General features: G+C 38.2%; 1 protein-coding gene, 1 long non-coding RNA gene and 1 pseudogene across 10 annotated transcripts in view; 1 reads left to right on the forward strand and 2 right to left on the reverse strand.

The window, feature by feature from the left end:
• LOC114088250 (uncharacterized) overlaps window positions 1-24909 on the forward strand; it is a 114260-nt gene that overhangs the window by 28030 nt on the left and 61321 nt on the right. Inside the window, exon 3 of the long non-coding RNA XR_011706594.1 lies at window positions 21583-21669. This is a non-coding gene — a long non-coding RNA (uncharacterized lncRNA). The remainder of the gene's footprint in view (window positions 1-21582; window positions 21670-24909) is intronic.
• The window catches only part of Heatr5a (HEAT repeat containing 5A), a 121091-nt gene continuing 112657 nt past the window's right edge, over window positions 16476-24909 (reverse strand). For 8 of the 9 annotated variants that reach the window (XM_027929835.3, XM_071607817.1, XM_071607818.1 and 5 more), the window contains 3 exons: window positions 20916-21070; window positions 18389-18602; window positions 16476-18129 (listed from right to left, as the gene is read on the reverse strand). In XM_027929835.3, coding sequence (XP_027785636.1) covers window positions 17822-18129; window positions 18389-18602; window positions 20916-21070 — 677 coding nt within the window. In that variant the 3' untranslated portion in view covers window positions 16476-17821. Of the gene's footprint in view, window positions 18130-18388; window positions 18603-20915; window positions 21071-24909 lie in introns of those variants that run through there. The other variant, XM_071607819.1, reaches the window with a different exon arrangement.
• LOC114088290 (U4 spliceosomal RNA) lies at window positions 18804-18921 on the reverse strand (annotated as a pseudogene).

The raw sequence follows: 24909 nt of genomic DNA on the forward strand, positions 1-24909 counted from the left end.
GAGAAGTAATCAGAATCTGTGGAAAGAGCCAGGGAAATGGTTTAGAGGTAGAGTGTGTGCTTTGCATGCTTGAGGACCTAAGTTAAATCCCCAGTACTGCAAAGAAAGAAAATTTTAAAAGCTCTTACGAACACAGGATTAAAATGCAGCCTATCTAATGGTGTCAGTATGCTCCCTGCCTGGTATTCCTTTAATTATAGAAACCCCCCTAGCTGGTACACCCCATTCCATGGCAATCCAGAACTTAGAAAATTATTGTGTGGTTTTTTTTTTTTTTTTTTTTAATTTATTTTAGTTTTAGGCGGACACAACATCTTTGTTTGTATGTGGTGCTGAGGATCGAACCCGGGCCGCACGCACGCCAGGCGAGCGCGCTACCACTTGAGCCACATCCCCAGCCCCATATTGTGTGTTTTTTTAAATATGGCTATAAATCAAATAGTTTGACAATCATCCCATCAAAAGTAGATTCTAATCCTTGTTTCCTATAATATGGGCAGACCTTACTGATTTACCTCCATGGAAATGAGAATTTTGAGTGATGGTGTGTAACTTCTAAGACTAAGTCAGAAAAGGCAATATGTCTTCTGCATGGTTGTCCCTGGGGACATTCACCCTTAGAGTTCAGCCACCATGCTGTGAGGAAGCCCAGGCCACATGAAGAGACATGTGTTTTTATTCTTACAACAGCCCCTGCAGAGGTCTTTACAGCCAATACTGACCCTATCAGTCACCAAACATGAGAGAAATCTTGAAGACAACTGTAGTCCCAGTGATCATCTCAACTGCTTGAGAAAACCCAAGTGAGAAACTCAGTCAAGCCCTAGAACCATATGATAGAATTATAATAAATGATTGTTATTTTACACTGCAAAGTTTGGGGCATTTGGTTGGCATTTGGTTGGCAGAGGAAACTCCAACCTCTCCCTTGATTGCTCTTCCTGAGGTTACCATTCATGAATTTAATATTTATACAGTACTTCCTCTGTACCTTGCTAATCTTACCATGTTCCTCTTCCCTTCCCTAAACCAGTGACTTGAACATGGACTCAAGTCCTTAAAAAGTAACAAAAACTGGACAGGCACAGTGGCTCATGCCTGTAATCCCTGTGGGTCAGGAGGCTGAGGCAGGAGGATCACAAGTTCAAAGTCAGCCTTAGCAAAGGCGAGGCACTAAGCAACTCAGTGAGACCCTGTCTCTAAATAAAATACAAAATAGGGCTGGAGATGTGGCTCAGTGGTCCAGTGCCCCTGAGTTCAATCCCAGTACCTAAACAACAACAACAAAAAAAATTACACAAACTTGTAATTATTTCAGAGCTCAGAAGCAAGTATCCCATACCCTTGGACAAATCATTTCTGGGGCTGCAGAGGCACTGTGCCATCCACCATGGCATTCCTCTTGCCAAGAAGGCTGGAGAGAGACTGAGCTGGGCTGGGTGAAGATGTTGGGAGACCCTGAGTACAGCAATGACCTGGGGTGACTGTGATGCTCTTTAGGGCTTGTATCTTCCCCAGGAAATGGGAAAAGAGTAGATTCTTAAGAGAAGGAAGAGGAGCAGAAGAATCTGTGGAATCAAAGAAGAAGGAAAAGAGGAAGAAGAAGCCTACAAGAGGAGAAAGAAGTCATATTAGTAACAGGAGGTAACTTAAAAGAGAACTGTACTTTAGAACATGCAGATATTGAAAGAGAAGCTCTTTGTAAATGAAAACAACTAAAATATATTGAGCACTTCTGTTAACTGCTTTAAGTATGCTCTCAATCTACTCAATGTCCCCATCTAATAGAGATATTATTAGTATGCAATCCACCACACTGAAGCTAAGGAAACTTGACATATAGAAGGTAAAAAGCTGCTGGAGTGCTGGTAGAGGTGGGAATGAACCCCAGCAGTCCAGAGTCTTGTGTGTGTGTGTGTGTGTGTGTTTGCAGTGTTGGGAACTGAATCCAGGGCGTTGCACATGAGAAACAAGTGCTCTCCCACTGAGCTACAATCCCAGTCCTAAGAATCTGTAAGGTTGTTTGTTTGTTTGTTTTTGGTACCACGGATTGAACCCAGGGACCCTTTACCACTGAATTACATCTCCAGTCCTTTTTAGTTTTTATTTGAAACAGGGTCTAAGATGTTGGGCTGGCCTCAAACTTGTGAGTCTCCTACCTCAGCCTCCCTAGTTGTTGTGATTGTGGGCATGTGCCATAGCATCTGTCAGATTCTATGTTTTTAACGGTTAAAAATATTTTTTGTCAGGGACTGGGGATATAGCTCAGTTGGTAGAGTGCTTGCCTTGCATGCACAAGGCCTTGGGTTTAATCCTTAGCACCAAAAAAAAAAAAAAAAAATTGTCAACGTATGTATTATTTCTGAGGCTGTTACTCTGATCTGAGAATAGAGGCTATTTTTTTCTCTTTCAAAATACTGAGGATGAAAGCAAAAGAAAGAGGAGTCCAGGAAATGAAAGGCAAGAAATTAAAAAAGAGCAAAAAAATAAAGAGATGGAAAGAAAAAAATTTACAGAACCGAATGCATAATATGATACTGTAATGCTCTGAGAAATGGCACCCTCTCTCCTTACAGGGAAAGAGAATTTTTCAGCAGTGTATAATCCCAGGGGCTTGGGAGGCTGAGCATGAGGATCACGAGTTCAAAGCCAGCCTCAGCAACAGCAAAGCAACTCAGTGAGACCCTATATCTAATTAAAATACAAAATAGAGCTGGGGATGTGGTTCAGTGGTTGAGAGCCCCTGAGTTCAATTACTGGTACTCCTTCACCCCCACAAAAAAAGAATTTTTCAGATTGATTGGTTTCTTGAACTGCCCTTTGTTTTTGGATTACCTGTTATTATATTTTTTCCCCCAGAACACTATGTATACTAAGGATAGTAAAAAAGTCATTCCTTCAGAAGGAAAACAAAGACAAAACATAGTACTAAATTCTATGGTCCAAAATCCAAAAGATTTAGGAGTGTTATGTGTGTGTAGTCAGGAGGCCAGAGGGAAAAACTCTTTGGGGAGACTTCCTCCTTTGACTGTTCAATGTGTATATAAGATCAGGCACACACATACTCTTAGCAGAACAGGATATCCTGACTTAAATAATAAAGTCAGTAATATGAGACCTTCAGATGAGGATCTCAGTTACTTTTTCTGTTACCCAAGTTAACAGCTCAGTTCAAAAACAGATTACGATCATCTGGAGTCCTTGAAAGATAGATCCAAAAAAGCTGGTGTGTTGGGCGGACTATGGCCTATTTCCAGCTTCAAGCCTGGTACACAAGGGCCTGGCTCATTAGCATAGCTCAGTGGGCAGGTGTGTGATTTTGTCACTTCCTCTGTGAGACTTTTCCCAATAACCTCTAGAGTCTAAGGTGGGGACAAAGGTAACTGCTTCCTCTGGGCTTTCCTCCCTCACCCAATGGCCCTGCTATGGGCTCTGGGTTTGTGCTCCCTAGCTTTCTGGGTACCAGTCCCTACTCTCTTCAGTCATGAGCCTGGCTCTGAGCTTGTGTTTGTTGGCAACTAGGGGACAGAGTGTGAGCCTCTTCCCTTGATAATAGCACTTAAATCAACAGGGTTCCCAGGGACCATGAGCACACTTCATGCAAATAATGGTTATCATTATATAAATAACCCGTGGTAAAAACATCATTCAGGGACAGAGGAAACTGATAAAATGATGCCTTAGAAACAGGGGGATACGGGCTGGGGATGTGGCTCAAGCGGTAGCACGCTCGCCTGGCATGCGTGCGGCCTGGGTTCGATCCTCAGCACCACATACAAACAAAGATGTTGTGTCCGCCGAAAACTAAAAAAAATAAATAAATATTAAAATTCTCTCTCTCCCTGTTTAAAAAAAAAAAGGAGGATATATTTAAAAGGACTCAACAATATGGACTGTCCCCAGTCCTTTTGACTCTCTCAGTCTTTCAGTGGCTAGCTGGAAGGGAGATGGCAATTAGAAAACACTAAAGTCACCTTGGGACCAGACTGGCCTCCTTTCTCTAAGAAACAAATCCAGAAGGATCTTCTCACTTGGTTATCCCATGGGAAGTGCCTTAAAAACATCTAAACGTCTAAATTAAAGAGTTTGTGTTTGGGGGCTGGGGATATAGCTTATTTGGCAAGGTGCTTGCCTTGCATGCACGAGGCCCTGGGTTCAATTCCCAGCACTACAAAAAAACAAGAGTTTGTGTATGGGGTGTATGTATGATGGTTTATAATAGCACAATGAACATGTTTTCATTTCCAGACATGAAGGTTACACTAATTTACTCAAATACAGAAGCAGTAGAAGGGCTTAGCACTCTAATGCTTCTTGCAAAAGCTTCAGTAGCTGAATGACCAATGGGGAGTCAAACATTTCCATCAGAAGGTCAAGTTTCAGATCCAATTCTGGATTTTTTTTTTCCCTGGGGATTGAACCCAGGGGCTCATACACACACACACACACACACACACACACACACACACACAGAGAAATATGTGCTTCAATGAATATAAAAATTATATACAAGTATATGTATAACGTATTTAAAAATCATAAGTAGGATTATGTTATACACTGTATTGTAACCTTTTTAATACAATTAAAGTATATGTTGGGCATTTTTACATGTTAGTCCACTCAATCTACAATGTCAATATAGAATAAACTTTATTATTAGTGGTAGTAGTAGTAGTAATAGTAGTAGTAGTAGTATGGGTACGGGGGAGGGGATTGAACCCATGGACACTTACCCACTGAGCAACATCTTCAGTCCTTTTTATATGTTATTTTGAGACAGGGTCTTGCTAAGTTGAGGTTTTGAACTTGAGGTCTTCCTGAGATCATAGGCATGTGTCACAGTGCACAGCTAGAATAAACTTTATAAAATAAGTAAACCTAAGTCCTTTAAGTCAAGGTAAACTATTAAACCTACTTCTTCATAAAAAAGATTCAGAAAGTTTGAACTTTGGGACCAGAGACACTGCTAAGAGGAGGATTCAGTTCCTTTCCCTTTCTCTTTATAGGACTATTCTACTTTTAAAAGCCTTGATTTCTTGGGAAGGAGAAATCCTCTCTGTGTGTTCTTCCTTTTGCCTCAGTGCTGGGTATTGAAGCCAGGGCATCACATTTACTCTACTACTGAGCTTCACAGTCTGTCTTATTGCTGTTCAGTTGCTAAGCTCTGCCTTCGTATCGATCAATTCCAGTAACCTCCAATTTTGTTAGTCAACTAGAGGAAACAGGAGGACTTTCAGACCAAACAGGCCAAATCACTGACCAGAAAAAAAATGTGTGATTTTCCTGGAAATGTTGGAATCACACTAAAAAAAAAAAAAAAAGTGTTCCTATTTAGGAGGCAAAGTGTAGATCCAATTCCTTATATTTACTATTCTTTGGTACCAGACCCTAGAGCTCTAAGGTTTATTTGCCACAGGAATACCACATCCCTCTTCCTAGCTTTTGGGCTCAGAACAAATGCCATTTTTTTGGTTGTAATAGATTCTTACCTCCTCATCTCCAGTCACTGTGGCCACAAGCCTTGCTTTTTTCCCCTCTTTACAAAATGGTGCCCTCTATTTGGAGGGGAACAAATTAGGAAGTGCAAACTAACCTCAGGATGAACAACTTAAAGAAACACAACTGCTTCATAAGACCAGGATGAAGTGGCATACAGAACCCCCGAGTATCATAAAGTGTCAGAGCTCAGTTTAATAAACATAACTTTACTATTAAAAGCACAAAGTGGTCCTGGACAAAAATAAGCCTTTCTCATGAATTCACACACTCCAACAAACTCTCCATCTTTCAGGAAGAAAACATAGGGAAGAGTTTGTACACCTTCAGAGCTAAATGTCCCTGGAACACAGTGGTTGCCCAGAGGACAGCCTTGAGGGGGTCAGAGCTGACTTATATCTGGCCAGCACAAACTCAACCATGGGTATGGTGATCCTGATACACATAGGGCTAAATCAGGCTTCAATTGGAACCCTTTGGAGTCATCTAACCACTGGTCAGAAACTCAGGACAGGGTTTAAAGGAGTTAGAAATTCTCCCCACCCCTCCCCCAGCTCCACAGATGAGAAGTGAACAAACTCAAAGGCCAGGGGACAGGGCAGGTGGCCCAATCTTGCCAATTATGAGAACCTTGGCTGCCTGCCTGGGTGTACAAAGCACAGGAACACATATCTTAATTTCTTCACAGTTCATTAGGTAACATAGAACACCCTTCAACTGAAGGATTCAGTCACATGCCTGGAGCCTTCTTTTTTAGCCTGTCTTTCCCATGTTGATCATGTATCACCAAAAATACCTTCTGTGGATATTTATGATTCTACATCTTGGTTATGTGTAAACAGGAAAATCTTCATTTGAGTCATAATTAGTTTCTAGATAATTAACTCATGAACTTGTGGCTTAAAATTTTCTTTGTTAAAATAGCCTTAGGGGGCTGGGTTTGTGGCTCACCGAGCATGTTTGAAGCCCTGGGTTCGATCCTCAGTACCACAAAAAGATAAATAAATAAATGAATTGTGTCCATCTACAACTAAAAATATATATATATATATATATATATATATATATATATATATATATATATATTTTTTTTTTTTTTTTAAATAGCCTAGATTCTTCCAAAGTTGAGCTCACAGAAAAGAGAGAAGAGTACACTTGGCTGGAAAATATTACTATTTGATATACTTCCTAAACCAGTTTAACTTGATTTTAACTGTGTATTTGAACCAGTTTGACTTGATTTTTTACTGCATTTTTGATGGGCCAAAAGTGGGAAGAGCCTTTAAAGAACTGCTTCTTAATTTGCTGAGTTAGGGAAGTTCTTTGATTTGTGACTTAGTTCCTTAAATAGCTTGTGTTAATCTGGCTCTTTTGACTTTCTCCAGGAGCATTCTATCACTGCTCAATAATTATTTGGAGTTGCATTTTGGCTCTAGCTGCTGAAAAAGAAATCACTAAGAATTAGCCAATTGGGCCAAATGTATGCTATGAGGTGAGATTGAAATAGGAAAAATCAGGCCCACAGAAAATGCACAAGGTGATTATGAAGTTTGCTTCTAAATTAAATATAAATCTGTGGCAAGCTGCATCTTTTTCAGAGTCAGCTCAGGGTCAACTGGCAGCCTAATAGGTCCTTGCAGTATGATAAATGTGCTGAAGACCTTGTGTTTCACTGTTTTCCCCTTTGATTCAAGTCATCTGAGAATGTTTTTCTTGATCAGCATGACAATAGGACAAAAGGTTCCATAGTCAACACCAGGCATGACAGTGGTCTCTGTTTATCTTTTTTGTTTTTTAAGGCCTTTATTAGAAAGCTGATTTCATGTGATCTGTGTTGGAATAAATTTATATCTGAGGATGCTAAAAGTCTTACTGCCAAGCCAGTTTTGAATACAGTCTAAACCGGGAAAGGAGCCTTCATTCGGACAATGGCCAAGAAGCTTGTCAGTTGTAAACGTAGCTTAAAAGGTCATGGCTCACTTGCAAGAATGCTGGCAGCCTCAACATTTGCTGCAAATTCTTCTCATTAGTCAATTGTTTTTAAATTTCTTTTCCACTGGGAAATCCAAGAATGTCTCATGCCTGAGTCTACCATTCTCAGCTGATATGTTTTCCTGTGAGATGTTAGGAATGAGGTCCTGTAGCACCCTGTGAGTCAGAGGTCAGGAGGCAAGGATGCCTTCCAAGTTCTTTGCATACAGCCACCCTCCTCGTGACTTAATCCACGCTTTCCAGTAGTGTATACAATCAGCACATCTTGAAAAAAACCTGAGACTTAGACCCCAAATTTTCAGAATCAGGAAGGATCTCAGCTTGTTTAATAGGGGAACTAGCTATCTGCCTCCCTGGCTTACTTAGTCCTGAGAAATTACCTGAGACCCAGAACTTTCAGTGCTAAAACTAGGCATCCTAGGCAAAATGAAATAGTTGGTCACATGGTACCCAAGTATTCTTTTTTTCCCCTTCCCATTACTGAGGATTGAACAAGGGCACTTTACCAATTAGCTATGTTCCCAGTCCTTTTTATTTTTTATTTGAGACAGAGTCTCCCTAAATTGCTGAGGCTGACCTTAAACTAGTGATCCTTTGGACACAGCCCACCAAGTTGCTGGGATTACAGGCTCCTGGCTTGTACCCAGCTTTTTGGCAGAGAAGCACCTAAGGCCCAGGAGGATCACTTGCCCAAACTAGCACAATTTGTCAGTGGAAAATCTAGGATTAGAATCGAGATCTATTGCGTATTGGGTTTAATTCTCTAAGCGGGAACTTTAATTCCCACAGTGAGTTTACACAGAACTTTAATTTGCACAGAATAGGTGCTTGCAGTTCTATTGTGGTTGCTCTGTGAGTTCAAGGATATGTTTTTCACTGATGTGATCATTCCTAATTAGCAATGGATCTCAGAGTCATCATGAATCAGTGGTGAAATCAGGTCTCTACTTCTAGACTCTGAATGGAACAGTGTGAAGAAAGGGGCAGAAAGCTTAGTGAGTAATAACAGAAGTGGTTGAGTAAACAGAAGGATTATGAAAGATGAAGAGACCAATGTGTGCAGGTTGACTGAACAACATTGTAACAGGAATGTGGTATGGGGTATAAACACCAAAGAGAAGGAAGTATTACTTTCCTGTTCTCAGGAAAAACATGGTAGAAAGGAGGGCATTCTAGTTCCTCTGACAAGGAAGGAAAGGTAATCCTGGAGATACAGCTCTCCATGTGGTAACGACCATTTAGTGAAAAATGATATCATCTGATATTCATAGTCATAAGTTTTTCATGGTCTTCAAAAGAACCGAGCTCCAAGTGGTACTCTTTATCTTTCTAGATCTGAGATTTGCCCTTTTTGCCTTGCCAATATTCTCTCCTAGATACTGAATTAATCATAAAGTTGCACAAATTGCTAGGAATCATTAGTGTGTTATGCATAGATCCTTATGATCACTTAGATTGACACTCTTGTGTTCTCTTCCATGTTGCAAGCAATCTTCTCATGGATAGGACGATACACATAAGGGAACAGGTAGGCATAGGGATACGTGACTTACTGAAGATCAAAACTGGAGAAATGGCTATTGGGAACAAGGGTCCAGCAACAATCTTATTTACTGTGGCAAGCTTTGGCAACTCCTTTTGTAGGGTAGTGTTTTGGCATTTAATGTCTTCTATTTGAGATGGAGCCTAAGGAAATGGCACTTGGAAAGGCAGCCATAAACAAAATATAAGTGACTAAGGTGTTTTGACACTCATTAAGATGGGTGTCACTCTCCAGATGGAAGCCAGGTACCTCCTCTTCTATCTACCACACCTTTTCCTGCTAGTGACCAGAGACAGGTTACCAGATCTTCTGACTAATCTCCAGAAATGCAGGGGAGCAGAGGCTGAGTTGACCTACTTTTCAAATACCTGTCACAGTGTTACTGGAGGCAGTGGTCACACAGCCTCATAGCTGTTCTGCTTTGGATTGACTTGAGAATGGTTCTTAAAGAACGGACTCATGGCCACCCATTGGAAGCAAGGGGGATGGGAAACGAAGGTTGGGAAAAAATGCAAATTGTTGGAGCTTATGTCAGTTGTGCTGAATCAGAACTTTTTTGTTTCTTTTTAGTGGAGGGTGGGAAAATTGAACTCAAGGGTACTCGACCACTGAGCCACATCCCCAGCCCTATTTTGTATTTTATTTAGATACAGGGTCTCACAGAGTTGCTTGGTGCCTCACTTTTGCTGAGGCTGGCTCTGAACTTGCGATCCCCTGCCTCATCCACCCCAGCCACTGGAATTACAGGCATACTCCACTGTGCCCTGATTAAAGTACAGATTTATTGATGGTGGAGGTGAAAGAAGCACTCTGTAAGGTAGAGTAGAGTAGGCCGAGTGAGATAAGCTCAAGGCCCAAGGTCTGGAATTTCTTGTCTTACATGCTGAGCTGTGGTGTTCTCTTCCCCCTACAGACCTGAATAAAGACCTTATCCCATTTGCTCCCATTAGTTATTTTAAAATACTGAAACTGTGGCAGGAGTTATCATGAGCAGTAAGTCCTCAGTGGTGGGAGTTGTCATAGTAATGGGACTTATTATAAACAGGGACATGATGGCTCATCTTCCTGTCTTGTCCTCAGACAGCATTTTTCTGGTACTCTGCCTCAGCTATGTTGATCTCCCTGAACTCCTACCTAATACTATTTCAAATAAGATCACATTCTGAGGTCCTGGGGGTTAGGACTTCAACCTGTTCTTTTTGGGAGATATAATTCAAACCAAAACAAATTTACATGCCATAAATTAATCCTTAAAGTATACCATTCAAAAAAAAAATATGTACCATTCACCTTTCCTGCATCTATGGCAAGGATGAAGACAATTTTCAGCAAGTAGACTGTCAACATTCCAGATTTGACATCACTCTGAAAGGACAATTATTGTGAAAGGCTCCAGAGGGACTTAAGGGACTTGAGTCATATTATTGTGGAACTTAGTTTTCTTGACAAGAAAAAGGGAACTGGCTATCATTCACACTGCTTGTAGTCACAGCACATGGTCAAGGGTGTCTTACAAGGTCTGTGTGTGCTCACTTCCCCATCAAAGTTGTTATTCAGGAGACTGGGCCTCTTGTTGACTTTGAAATTCCATGAGGGACAAATACATCTTCAAGAATTGGATGAGGCTAGGTGTTGCTCATTCAGGATCTCAAGTTCAGTAAGGTGTTACTCCATGAAAGAAATGACATAGAACTTGTTTTGAATTCAGCTGCTTTGATTCAGCAAGCCATAACTGTTAATAAAAGAATATCAGAAAACTTTGGGATAGTATCTATTTGTCTCTGAAAAAATTGATAAATAGGATCTAAGTCACTTTGGAGCTGTAGCTCAGTGGTAGAGCACTTGTCCTAGCATGTATGAAGCCCTGGGTTTGATGCCCAGCATTAAAGAAAAACAAGTAAAAAACAAACAAACAAAAAAGCCCCCTAATTGTCCAGCTATACAAACAATATCCTGGATTATAAAACCAACTTGTGATACTTTTATGATTCCATAAAAGACCTCTGTTAAAAAAAAAACAAAAACTAAGGTGTACTACTCACTAACTTTGTTATATTCACAAAATTGTGCAATCAGCACCATTTAATCCAGTATATTTTCTTTATTCCAAAAGGAAGTCCTATATTTATTAGCAGTTACATTCTTTTTCTTAGTGCTGCGGCTCAAATGCAGGGCCTCATGTATGTTAGGCAAGTGCTACCCCTGAGCTACATGCCAAGCCCTTTCTAAAATTTTCTGAGACAGGGTCTCCCTAAATTGCTGAGGCTGGCCTCAGATTTATAATCCTCTTACCTCAGCTTCCAGAGTCACTGAAATTACAGGTGCATACCACCACACCCAGCACATTTTATTTACATATTCATCAGTTGATGGATGTTAGGATTGTTTCTATATCTTGGCTATTATGAATAATGCTACTATAAATACCCATACTTAAGTTTTTGTGTGAATGCTTTTAGTTCTTTCAAACCTAGGAGTAGAATTGCTGAATCATATAATAATTATGTTTAACTTTTAACTTTTGAGAAACTGTTTTCCAAAGCAACTGCACAGTTAAATTTTTACAGCAATATACAAAGGTTCTGATTTCTCCACATCCTACCCAACACTTGTGGTTGTCTTTTTTCTTTTTCTTTGTTTTGGCCTGGTACTGGGGTTCAAACCCAGGGGTAATTGCCTTTCCTTTTTCTTTTTTGAAAACTTTATTATTAGCCAGGCATGGTGGTGCAGGCCTATAATCCCAGCTGCTCAGGAGGCTGAGGCGGGAGGATTGGAAATTCAAAGCCAGCCTCAGCAATTTAGCAAGACCCTAGGCAACTTAGTGAGAACTTGTCTCGAAATAAAATAAATAAATAAATAAATAAAAGGGCTGGGCATGTGACTCTGTGGTTAAGTGCCTCTGGGTTCAATTCCTGGTACCAAAAACATAATAATAATAATAATAATAATAGGCCAGGGTTGTGGCTCGGTGGTAGAGTGCTTGCGAAGCACGATCCCCAGCACCACATAAAAATAAACAAATAAAATAAATAATAATAATAGTAATAATTCATAAACATTATCACCATGTGTGTAAATTTACACCTTCAAGATAACATAATTAGAAGCACACAGTGAGTGATCACCTCAATTGTGCCATGTCCATCTCATGCAGATTCCTCTCTGACCAGCTATTCTTTTGCTACTTCCTTTCTGTGCTGTGGAGGGGTTGGGGGATGCTGCCTAGTTCCTCTACATTACCTTCTGGTCCTCCACAATTTATTGACATTTTTTTTTTCTTTTGGTCATATCCAAAGTCATAGAGGTTACATCTGTTTTCCTCTCTGAGCTTTATAATTTAAGTTTACATTTAGGTATTTAATCTATTTTAACTTTTGTACATGGTGTGAAATAAGGGTCCAACTTTTGACTATCCAGTTATCTTGGCTTGTAACTGAATTCTTGAACAGCTCAGTTGAAATATGCTTGAGTAATGAACATAAATGATATAAGTGAATAAGAAATATTGGTGTATTCATTGCAATGCTGAGTTTGGATTTTAGAGCATTCTAGTTTTTGGATGCTGGTCCCCCAAAGATATATCCAAGTCCTAGGACCTGTGAAAGTGATTTTATTTTGAGAAAAGTCCATTGAGGATGTAACTAATCCCAGGGGTGCTTAACCAATGTTCCACATCCCCAGCCCTTTTTGTTTTATATTTTGAGACAGGTCCTAAGTTAGTGCCTAGGGTCCATTGCTGAGGCTGGCCTTGACTTATGATCTTCCTGCCTCAGTCTCCAGAGTTGCTGGGATTATAGGCATACCCACCCACCCCTGGTTCTACAAAAAAGTTTTTTCACAATGTTGAGAAATCAGAGTGGTGACATTGTGATTGGAAAGAGGCATATGGAATGAAAACCTTAGCAAACATCAGTAACAATACAGCTGACTAGAGACTAGGAAGTGCATGTCTCACCACCTCTCATTGGGTGTTGACTCACAATGAGTCTGTTGACCACTGAAAGAAAAGCGATTTTATAATTTAGAAAACCTATTTTTAAGTAGCTTTTGTGTTTAAACAAAGGCCTAGATGATGTGTGTCTAGCTAGTACTTGACACCACTAGGGCAGAAAGGATGTGGGAAGGGCAGTTGCCCTGGCAATTCAGGGAGTGGTTAAGTGCTCCAGCGCTCCAAGATCCCGATTATAAAAGCAGGCCCAAACTTCCTTAACCAAGATCAGAAACAAGTATCCACACAGAAATATTGGGGTTCGTAGGTCTCATTGTTTACCTGAGAGCCTCAGTTTTGGCTGTACACATTTTCCTCTCAGACACTGGTACTTCCTCCAACAATTGCATTAACAAACCTGTTCCTGCAGGGTCCCTGGCATACTTAAAACTGCTTTTAAAAATTTCTTGTTTTATTCTTTTGGGAATATTTTATAAAGTAGTCTGATATTTCTGGCAAGTGTATATGTGTTTATATGTCTGTCTATATAAAATTTCTGCTTATAAAGATATTTTTGCCTGTAGATATTTTTTCAGAAAAAAGATTTAAAATTTTGATCTTGTTAAGCAAAACACTGTCAATATCCACCCCCCCCCAACCTTTGTACTAGGGATTGAACCTAGGGATGCTCTATCACTCTGTCACATCACTAGTCTTTTTTTTTTTTGTACTGGGGATTGAACTCAGGGGCACTTGACCACTGAGCCCCATCCCCAGCCCTATTTTGTATTTTATTCAGAGACAGGGTCTCACTGAGTTGCTTGAGTACCTCGCTGTTGCTGAGGCTGGCTTTGAACTCGTGATCCTCCTGCCTCAGCCTCCTGAACTGCTGAGATTACAAGTATGCTCCACGGCGCCCAGCTTCCTAGCTTGTTTTTTTTTTGTTGTTGTTGTAGATGGACACAGTTATCTTTATTTATTTTTATGTGGTGCTGAGGATTGAACCCAATGCCTCACACGTGCAAGGCAGGTGCTCTACTACTGAGCTATGGCCCCAGCTCCCCAGCTTGTTTTTTATTTTGAGACAGGGTCTCAATAAATTGCTGAGGCTGGCCTTGAATTTGCAATCCTCCTGCCTCAGCCTCTCCAGTAGCCAGGATTATGGGTATGTACTACCATACTTTGTTCAATATTGTTGTTGTTTTGATACTAGGAATTGAATCCAGGGGCACTTAACCCACTGAGCCACATCCCCAGCCTTTTAAAATTTTGAGATAGGGTCTTGCTAAGTTGTTGCTTAGGGCCTCGGTAAATTGCTGAGGTCAACCTTGAACCTGCAATCCTCCTACTTCAGCCTCCTAAACCACTGGGATTATAGGTGTGTGCCATTGTGCCCATCTTGATATCGGTTTTTGACTGGTAGCAATGATCTCTTATTTTCTTAAAAATATAGGATTCTTGGGGCTGGGGTTATAGCTCAGTGGTAGAGCACTACACTAGCATGTGTGAGGTACTGAGTTAAATTCTCATATAAATAAATTTGCATATAAATAAAGATCCATCAACAACTAAAATATTTTTTAAAAATATAGGATTCTTAAAATAGAATCCTTTTTAATTTTTTAAAAAATATTTTTTAGTTGTAGTTGGACACAATACCTTTATTTATTTTTATGTGGTGCTTAAGATCAAACCCAGGGCCACACACATGCTAGGCGAGTGCTCTACCACTGAGCCACAACCCCAACCCCAAAATAAGCTTTTTTATTTTATATTTTTTTTAGTTGTTGATGGAGCTTTATTTTATTTATTTGTATGTGGTGCTGAGACTCGAACCCAGTGCCTCACACATGCTAGGCAAGTGCTCTACCACTGAGCTATAACCCCAGCCCCTAAGTTTATTTTTAAAATAATACACTGCCTACTTTAAGAGTAATCTAAGAATATAATAAGAATGACTATCAATAAAAATTTTCCATAAGTAACCTTGGGGAATCATTTTATAATCCCTCAATGAAATGGCACAGGAGTACTAAACAAGAAAAATGCAATAAAAAGAAGCTAATGTCTTTGAATTTGAACAATATGGGACTGTTTGTGGTCTGTGCTGGATATAGTTCAGCTCTATTAATCTCAACACAAAATTTCCCATTTCCTCAAAGTTAGAAAGTCCAGACATAGCTAAATAGATTGGTAAAAAGTTGAGAAATCAACATGGGCACAATTCACTAACTAGCTGACAACTGCCATTCAGCCAGCAGTTGGGTAACTTTATTTCTAGTGCACACGGAGATAAATTTCTCTTGATAAATTGAGGTCTTGTAAGGGTAGCAAGCTTATTTGTAAAAGGGAAAGTACATTCAATTGATGGAGAAGATGCACTATATGTAATTACCCTGATTTTACAGTTATGAATATTAATGAGCTCTGGGGACTCAGGACTGTGGCCCGTGCAAGGTAATGAATCTTTAAACTGTCAGACATGATTCAACAGTTTAACTTCATATTTTTGTGGCATCTACAGTTCACATATTGTCAGTTGATTAGTTTGAAAGTTAAATTTCTTTCCTTATAATGCAAATCTATTTATAATAAAAGGATAAAGGGAATTCTTCCCTTCAAAATTATTACAAAAATTCCTGGGTTATTATGCATCTATTCCATCAAGTGTTATTTTCTCAGCCTATATCATGGAACTCTTTCCATGAAGTTCACCTTGGAAGCCCCAGTTTTCTTCTGTTGAGCTCTGTAACCCATTTATAGCGCTTATATGTATATTATTTTAAGTGTATTAATGTTTCCTTTGAGTTGATGGTGGTTTACTTTATAGAAGTAAAATTTAACTTCAATACTCTATTAACAAATCTGTTACAATTGCAAAGAATACTCCAAAGGGCTCTTCTGAGAAAAAAGGCCAAATTATAAAGGGATCTTATTTACTTTGTAGTGTAACAATGGTCCACTTTATGCTTTGAATATAACCCTTGGTGCTCTGCCACTGCAACTTATTTTTAAACTGGATATGTTTCTTTCTCTTCCTTTCTCCCTGTTCCTCCCTAATCTCTCCTTCTCCCTAATCTCAGAGGAAATAGGATTAGCTTTCTCCCCTATCCTAGGCAGATTTATCAGTCCCTGAGTTCACATCCACTACAGGAACGAAGTAATCCAGACTTTGGGGATGGTACCAGAAGATCGCAGAAATGACTATCTCCCAAACTGACAAGTGAATTACAACTTGTGGAATGTAGCCTATGAATCACCTCTTTAAAAGTCCCCTGTTCCTGTTGATGGGCAGAATTAAAGCCTTTGGGACAGGAGTCCCCTATGTTTCTCCTTTGCTAGTAAAGCAATAAACCTTCTTTTTCCTTTTTCTCAAAACTGTGTCCTCCTTATTGGATTGGCATTGGGCACAAGGACGGAGCTTTCAGCAACAGTAGTATTGACTTTTTTCTGGAATCTGTAAGATTAAATAGTTATCTTTTCTGAATGAAATAATTTAAAATACAAGAAGTATAAAGAAAAGTAGCTTTATTTATGTAATTTAGAAAAATTGTTTGTAGTGTTAGAATTTGTCAAATCTTTTCCATTCTGAACAATTTACAAGAGTATTTATATACAAACATAATAAAATAGAGTACATCACACATTGTTCTTCCTTGAATCAAAGTGTTTCTCAATTCTGCACATGCCTCTATCACTTCAGATTGTAATTTTTAACAGGGAAATGCTTTATTTGACATAGTGTTTGATTCACACAGTATAATAACAGTGAAGTGGAAGGAGAATCAATTATCATGAACAGAGTTAAAAAATATTTTTCAACCAATACTTTATCATTAGTTTACTTTCTGTATTAAAATATGTTTCATGTTAAAAAAACATACTTGTATTCACTGATGATCTAAATTTGTTGTACTAAATTTGGCATTTATATAAACCCATAATTGATCTAATAATAATATAGATAATATAGATAAGAGTCTTTATTAAACTCATCAATATAAACATTTGCCAAAAATGAAAATGAAAAAAACTGTTAGGAACAAAGGTCACAGAAAATACATGTGAGAAATAGTGCAGTGGACAGGCCCTATTCTATTTAAAATGAGTAAAGCTTTCATTTTGTGAATGCAATAAACATTAACCCAAAATATGTGAGATCCTGATATTTGTAGATACCAGATCTTATGTCACACTTTGGGGCTATAATTAATTTGTATCATTATATATCGGATAATTGAAAAACAAATTTCTAAATAGCTCTTTAGTCATTCATCTTCCTGGACAAATCCAATAAAGTTTAATACTATTACTGAATAAAGCAGAATTTTCAATTAGCAACTGGGATACAATATAAGTACAGATAATTTATAGTAGAGTGAATCTATATCTGTCAAGAATTAAGCATAACACATGTATATGGATTGACAGAAGAAATTCATTTCATTTTTGAAGCAGTGGACTGTTTAGGTCTTTAGCACTTTTTTTTAATATTTATTTTTTAGCTTTAGTTGGACACAATATCTTTATTTTATTTTTATGTGGTACTGAGGATCGAACCCAGTGCCTCATGTATGCCAGGTGAGCCATATCCCTAGCCCCTTTTTAGCACTTTTTTGAAATTCCTGGCAAGAATTATAACAATTCTACTCACTTATGAAATGGAAAAACAGACAAACAAAAACAACCACAAAAATTGTTAAGTTTGCTGTCACTTTGCAAAGTCACAGCTATTTAAGTTAAAACAATCCACTAGATCTCCAAGTGCACTTGTGTCTAAAATTTCACTTTTGTCCCCAAAGGAAAGGAAATAATCAAGTATTAGATTAAGGTGCTTACTGTTTCAAAAACAATTAACATCAGAGAAAATTGGTCTTTAATTGGATGCTTGAATTATTTCCAGGGTTCTTAGTATGTTTAGATGATGGTAACTTGACTTTGATACTTTCTTGATTGCCCTTAATAGCGGCCTCAAGGCGGGCTTTCAGGGCTGGAGAAGAAGCCATTACGTTTTTAAAAACTGATGAATACTGAGGCCCAATCTGCATGAGATTTTGCAAAGCAAAGTCATGTAGATTTCTCATTATTGAAGTTGCTGATCCCAGGGCATTCTCATCCAAAAGGAAGGAAATGAGAATGGGCAGAAGGCAGGCCACCAGCTGAGAGCCTAAAAAATAAACAAAGAAGTTCAGAAAACAAAAATGTTCATTGTACAAGGTGGCAAAAGGACTTGATCTTCCCACATTTTTCTTGCAGGGAGGAAAACAATTTTTCTCATCTCTTCTCCCAAATCACTACTAAAATATTAATACCTGGGATTAATATAACACCTGTCTTAATGTGACTAACTGAATGTTTTATAATTTAAATAACATTGAAATTCTGACTTTAGAGGAATTCTGAAATATTAGAATGCTGGCACTTACGATGCTGTTCTTCAGCAATGATAATCAATGATTCCAAGACCTTTATTCCTTCTTGAAAAATCTGAAGCTCAGTAGTATCTTCAGGTTTTCTCTTGTCTATTTCCTGTAGTTTTTCCACAATAGAGGATGCTAAAGAATAAATGTATGGGTAGGAAACAGCTGGATTTGGATACTGAAAAATGGAATGGAGGAGCTGATAGGTCTTGACTTGTACCTAATGAGGAAAGAGACAAGAAAAATATAAATTGTAAATTTTAGAAAAGTCCCTAACACAAACAAACAAATCTCTGAAGACTCCTGGTACTTAAAATGAATTCCACTATTGTGTATAATTATAATGCACCAATAAAAGAAAAAAAAAAAAACTCCTTGAAATTAAAGTTGCAGAAGTATTTAAATTTATTTCTAATTTACTTTTAATTTTGGAAGTCCAAGTATTAACAGATATTGAAATTTGGGGAGAGTTTTTAATTAGCAATAATCACACCTTAAATAAACCTCATTTGGCTACAATACTGCCACTGTGCAAAGCTAGTATAGTAACAGTGGTCCACTTTTATGCTTTGAACACAGCCCTTGCTGCTTTGCTACTGCAATTTTTTAAAAAAAATATATATATATACATTTTTTAGTTGTTGATAGATTTTTATTTTGTTTATTTATTTGTGGTGCTGAGAATCAAACCCAGTGCCTCACACATGCTAGGCCAAGTGCTCTGCCACAGAGCTACCATCCCAACCCTATAATTTATTTTCAAAAGAAAATATTTCTTTCTCTTCCTCTCTTTGTGCTCCTCCCTAATCTCTCCCCCTCCTTAATCTCAGGGGAAACAGGATTACCTTTCTTCCCCATCCCAGGCAGAGTAATCTGTGCTTGAGCACATACCCGTCACAGGTATGAAGTAATGCAGACTAGGGAATGGCACCAGAAGATCTCAGAAATGATTATCTCCCAAATGAAGAAGTGAATTATAACTCCAATAGAGAATGTATGGAATGTAGCCTTTGAATCACCTCTTTAAAAACTCCCTGTTCCCCATGGTGGGTAGAATCACAGCCTCTGGGACAGGAGTCACCTGTGTCTCTGCCAGCAAAGCAATAAATTTCTTTTTTTTGGGCTGGGAGTGTGACTAAGTGGTAGTGTGTTAGCCTAGCAGGTGTGAGGCACTGAGTTCGATTCTCAACACTGCATATAAATAAATGAATAAAATAAAGGTCCATCAACACCTAAATATATATATGTATATATATATATATATGTGTGTGTATTTTAAAAAATCATTTAAAAAACAAAACCTTCTTTTTCCTTTTTCTCAAAAACATGTCCTCGTTATTGGATTGGCATGAGAACAAGGACCAAGTTTTTGATAACAGTGTTCAAACCTGATGCTAAGAAGAGCTGTAACAATGTGGAGTGAGAAGCGGTAGGGGAGGATAACTATGAGTGGTTACTTTTTCTTCTTTTCTCTAGTTCCCATTTTCTTGCTCATTTTAAAAAATTTACTCTCCATAAAGTACAATAAGAATAGACCAAAAACAAATCACATACATTGGATGTACAAATGTCATGGTCTGAAGGCTTTAAGGAACCCTGACTAAACTGTACTAATTATGTGTCATCACATGTCAGAACCACCTCTTGGAGATGGCTACACAAAGCTCCTGCAGGCAGCAGCAACAAATCGGACAGAACAAGAAGAAATGACTATACATCAGATATATAAGTCATTTTTTAGTGAGAGATAATTTGGTTCCTATGTCTTTGGGAATAAATGTACTTTTTGGGTATGGACTACAACTCTTTCTTTCTTTTTTTGGTGCTGGGGATCGAACCCAGGGCCTTGTGCATGTAAGGCAAGCACTGTATCAACTGAGCTATATCCCCAGCCCTACAAACACTTTTGTAGCACATAAAGGAAAAGGAAAATTAATCTAGCAAATGAAATGGCCATAAAGGAATGGAATCAATTTGTTTTACTGTTTCTGCAACAATTATTATTTCACAATCAAAATCCTAAAAGCATATGCTAGAGTCTCTCTTTTTTAAAAAGGAAATCTACTATAAGCCACAAAATATCTTATAAAAGCCTCTTATTCTATAGCTCTATCTATCTATCTATCTATCTATCTATCTATCCATCCATCCATCCATCCATCCATCTATCTGTGTGTGTGTGTGTGTGTGTGGTGCTGGGAATTGAACCCAAGGCCTTGGGCATGTGAGGCAGGCACTCTACCAACTGAGCTATATCCCCAGTCCCAATAAAATTTTTATATCAATAAAATTTCTAGAGTGACATCAATTTTAAAATGCCCTCATTTCAAATTTTGCTTTTTTATAATTTTCTCACTTTCTCCCCCTTAGGGTAGAGGAATAAAGACCAGTATTATTTGGCTTTGTTTTCCAAGAACAGGCATTAATATCAAATCTAAAAATAAAAAACTGTTGTCTGATACTTGGAAGCCAAAAAATCACAAAGAAAGGTTTTGTAAAAGCCTTACAAACATCTCTCTACTAAGACACTTACCATAGGATCTTTTATCTCAAGAGCAGCCTTAAATTTCTCAATGCAGCTCCTCTGAAGGCATGGGATGGTAGTTACTTCTGGACTGGTAGACAAAATAAATACTGTGATAGCAGTAAGTAGACTGACTTCATCAAGTTCTTGATGTGTTCCATCAACTAAAGAGAAATGATCTATTAGAACAGATTATACTGACTGCTTTATGTATCTGTGAGAAGCTGTCTTTAGCTTGGTAGCAATAATTTTCTTTGTGACTACAACAGATATAGATAATTTTGATTGACAAAGTTAAAAACCCTGACAAATATTGTAGGTTTTAATATGTGAATTATAAATAATTCTAAGAGCCAAAAATTACCAAAGCTATTGTAGAGACACCAACAAATACATATGTACTAGCACTGGCGATGTAGCTCAGCGGTGGAGCACTCGCCTAGCACGTGCGGGGGCCCTGAGTTCGATCCTCAGCATCACATAAAAATAAAATAAAGGTATTATATCCAATTACAACCAAAAAAACAAATATTTAAAAAAAATTACATATGTACATTTACTAGTTTTGTGATTTTAGACATTTAAATCTGTCTTTGAGGATTAAATGAGTTAGAATATGTGCTATACATTATGTTCAATATGTATTAGCTTTAATTATTTTTCTTCTGTTTTGAAGATGGTATCTCACTGTGTTGCTCAGGTTGGCCTTGAATTGGGCTGAAGGGACCCTTCTGCCTCAGCCTCTCATGTAGCGAGACTACAGGTATGTGCCAACATGGTTGACTTATTATTTTTTCTGTGCAGCAACACTAACACACTTGGGCAATTGTTTTTTTCTTTGTTAAGTATTTTGACAATAACATATACCAAGTGAAAATGCCTTAGCACTCAGTCTACACATATTATTTATCAATAGCAGAGAAAAACCTGAAAATAGCTGTGGATGCCACAATTACTTGAAGGGATTCTGTATTAGAAGTAATCTATCTTCATTTTCCAAAATCATATTCTCATTAAATAATTTTAACTAACCTATTGTGAAAAATTAATGTTATATGAAAAGAAAGGGTGTGACAAATTCAACTCATTAAATTGTTTAGGAACAGGCTGTTAATTGTGAAGAAATGACATAAACAAATAGTAGCTCTGGTCACATTCATTCAACAAATAAAATAATTAAGAAATATTATGTTTCAGCTAGCCCTCTTTTAGGCACTGAGAATACAATTACAAAGAAGCCATACCATAAACTGGGAAGTCAATAAATAATTTCCAGCTGCCAACAAGGTCCATGCATATAAAAACTATATTAAGAAACCCATAGAGGGGCTGGAGTGTAGTTCAGTGGTAGAGTGCTTGCCTAGCATGTGTGAGGCCCTGGGTTCATCCCAAGCATTGCAAACAAATCATAGAAAGCAACCTAGACTAACTGATATTGTGTGGTCAGAGAAAACCTTGAGGAGATAATACCTGGGCTGATACCTCTAAGAGACACTAGCAATGAAAGCAAAATTTTATGAATGAGTGGAATCTATTTCTTTTAGACATCAGAGCAGTTTTAAGATAAAACAGGTACATGGGTAACATTTAAAGTTAAAATTATAGCACTGCTGTAAGTACTTAACTGTACCCTAAACCCTTACATCAGAGAGTATCATGAAATAGGTATTCTTATTCATTCTCTCTCTCTCTGGTGGTTCTGGGGATTGAACTCAGGGGTAATCTACCACTGAGCTACATCCCCAATCCTTTTTTTTTTTAAAATTTAAATATTTTTTAGTTGTCAATGGACCTTTACTTGTTTGTTTGTTTATTTATTTATTTATATGCAATTTATATGCAGTGCTGAACCCAGTGCCTCATACATGCTAGGCAAGCGCTCTACCACTTGAGCCACAACTTCAACCCCTTTTTGTTATTTATTTATTTATTTTTGAAACCAAGGATTGAAGCCAGAGGTACTGAACCACTGAGTCATGTCCGTATATCCCTAGCCCTTTTTAGTTTGTTTTTTTTTTTTTTTTAAGAGAGAGTGAGAGAGGGAGAGAGAGAGAGAGAGAGAGAGAGAGAGAGAGAGAGAGAGAGAGAATTTTTTAATATTTATTTTTTAGTTATCGGCGGACACAACATCTTTGTTTGTATGTGGTGCTGAGGATTGAACCAGGGCCACACGCATGCCAGGCGAGCGCGCTACCGCTTGAGCCACATCCCCAGCCCCCTTTTTAGTTTTTATTTTGAGACAGGGTTCAGTTTATTTAGGGCCTCACTAAGTTGCTAAGGCTGGCTTTAAACTTGCAATCCTCCTGCCTCAGCTTCTTGAGTTGCTGGGATTTTAGATATGTGTCACTGCACCTGGCTTTCATTTTATTATTATTTTTTTATAACTTTACTTTTTTTATGTGGTGCTGAGGAACAAGCCCAGTGCCTCAAAGGTGTGAGGTAAGCACTCTATCACTGAGTCACAACCCCAGCCCCTGGCTAGTATTATTATTATTTTTTGAGGATGGCTTGGATTCTTCCTGCCTTAGCTCCTGGAATAGATGGGATTACAGACATATACCACCATGCCTGGCTTCTTTATTCCATTTTATGGATTACAAACAGAAATTCAGTCATTTCCCCAAAAACTACACAATTAGTAAGGCAGACAGTTTGATTCCAGACAGTAAACTATTTACACCATGTGGCTATATTGCTACCCACACAGCACAGTTAATTTCAGTCATTATTTATGGCAACTTGAAACTGCAACATACTCAGTCAGTTTAGTAAAAATGTCTTTTTATTCTTGGTAAGATAAAGTTCTTTTGTGTTCCTCTTTCCATTTTTTCCAAAATTTCTTTAATCCCACTTTTTTTTTTTTTTTTTTTGATACCGGGGATTAAACGCAGGGGCATTTAATCACTGAGCCACATCCCCAGCCCTTTTTATATTTTATTTGGAGACAGGGTCTCACTAAGTTGCTTAGGGCCTTTCTAAGTTGCGGAGGCTGGTTTTGAACTTGTGATCCCTCTGCCTCAGTCTCCTGAGTTGCCAGGATTACAGGTGGGAGCCACTGTGTTTGGCTTACTCCCACTCTTTTCTCTAGAATAAATGTAAAGTTCCCTTAGCAGTAGCCCTATAGAAGAATCCTGGGTGGTAAGGAACTAAGACTTCTTGCTAATAGCCATCTGGGAAACTGCCTCTCTGCCTGGTGTTCTGGCTTTCTTAACAGTAACATCATGAGAGACCCTGAGCTAGAACCATCTGGCTAAGCTGCTCCTGAATCCCTGATCCATTGAAACTGTCAGATAATAAATGTCTACTGTTTTAAGTCACTAAATTTTGAGGCATTTGTTATACAGCAAATGTTTCACATCATTATTGGTACCTTTAAATTTCTTAATAGTCAGTCTTAGTCTCATTCCCTCAAATACAACCAAAAACCCCATTTGTGTGTGTGTCTGTGATCAAAGAGGTAAGCTCTCCATAACCTTCAACATAAAAACCCTACTTTCCATACTTAACCTCCTGTTCTTTCCCCTATTTCAGCAGAGATTAATCTTCCTAAATGCTCTGTGAATTTTATTCTTGCTTAAAGAGGGACGCTGCTTTCTTTTTTGGTATTTCAAATTCCAGACCCCTCTCTACGTTTTTTTCTCCCCATTAAATATGAACTCATGCTAGAGTTTCAGAGAAATTCCTTAACCCTATCCATTCCCTTTAGCTGTTTCTCTTTTTCCTATGAAGAGGAACCTGTGTGTGTCTTCCCCTTTCCTCAGCTCTCCTTTGTTCTTCAACAGAGTCCTACTGCCATATTGCTTGTCTTCTCTACAGCATCTCATACTGCTGAACACTCCCTCTCTATTAAAACTCTCTTTTCTTTGACTTCTCTGACTGCACTATCTTCTGAATCTCTTTCTACCTTAATTCTGGTTCTTTTCTTTTTCCATAAACTCAAATTGGGTAAATTGTAATATTTATAAGCAGGACAAGGAAGGTAGGGATAAAGTATGTCTGAAGA

Source organism: Marmota flaviventris, chromosome 2 (genome assembly GCF_047511675.1).
Source record: "Marmota flaviventris isolate mMarFla1 chromosome 2, mMarFla1.hap1, whole genome shotgun sequence".
Taxonomy (NCBI): Eukaryota; Metazoa; Chordata; class Mammalia; order Rodentia; family Sciuridae; genus Marmota; species Marmota flaviventris.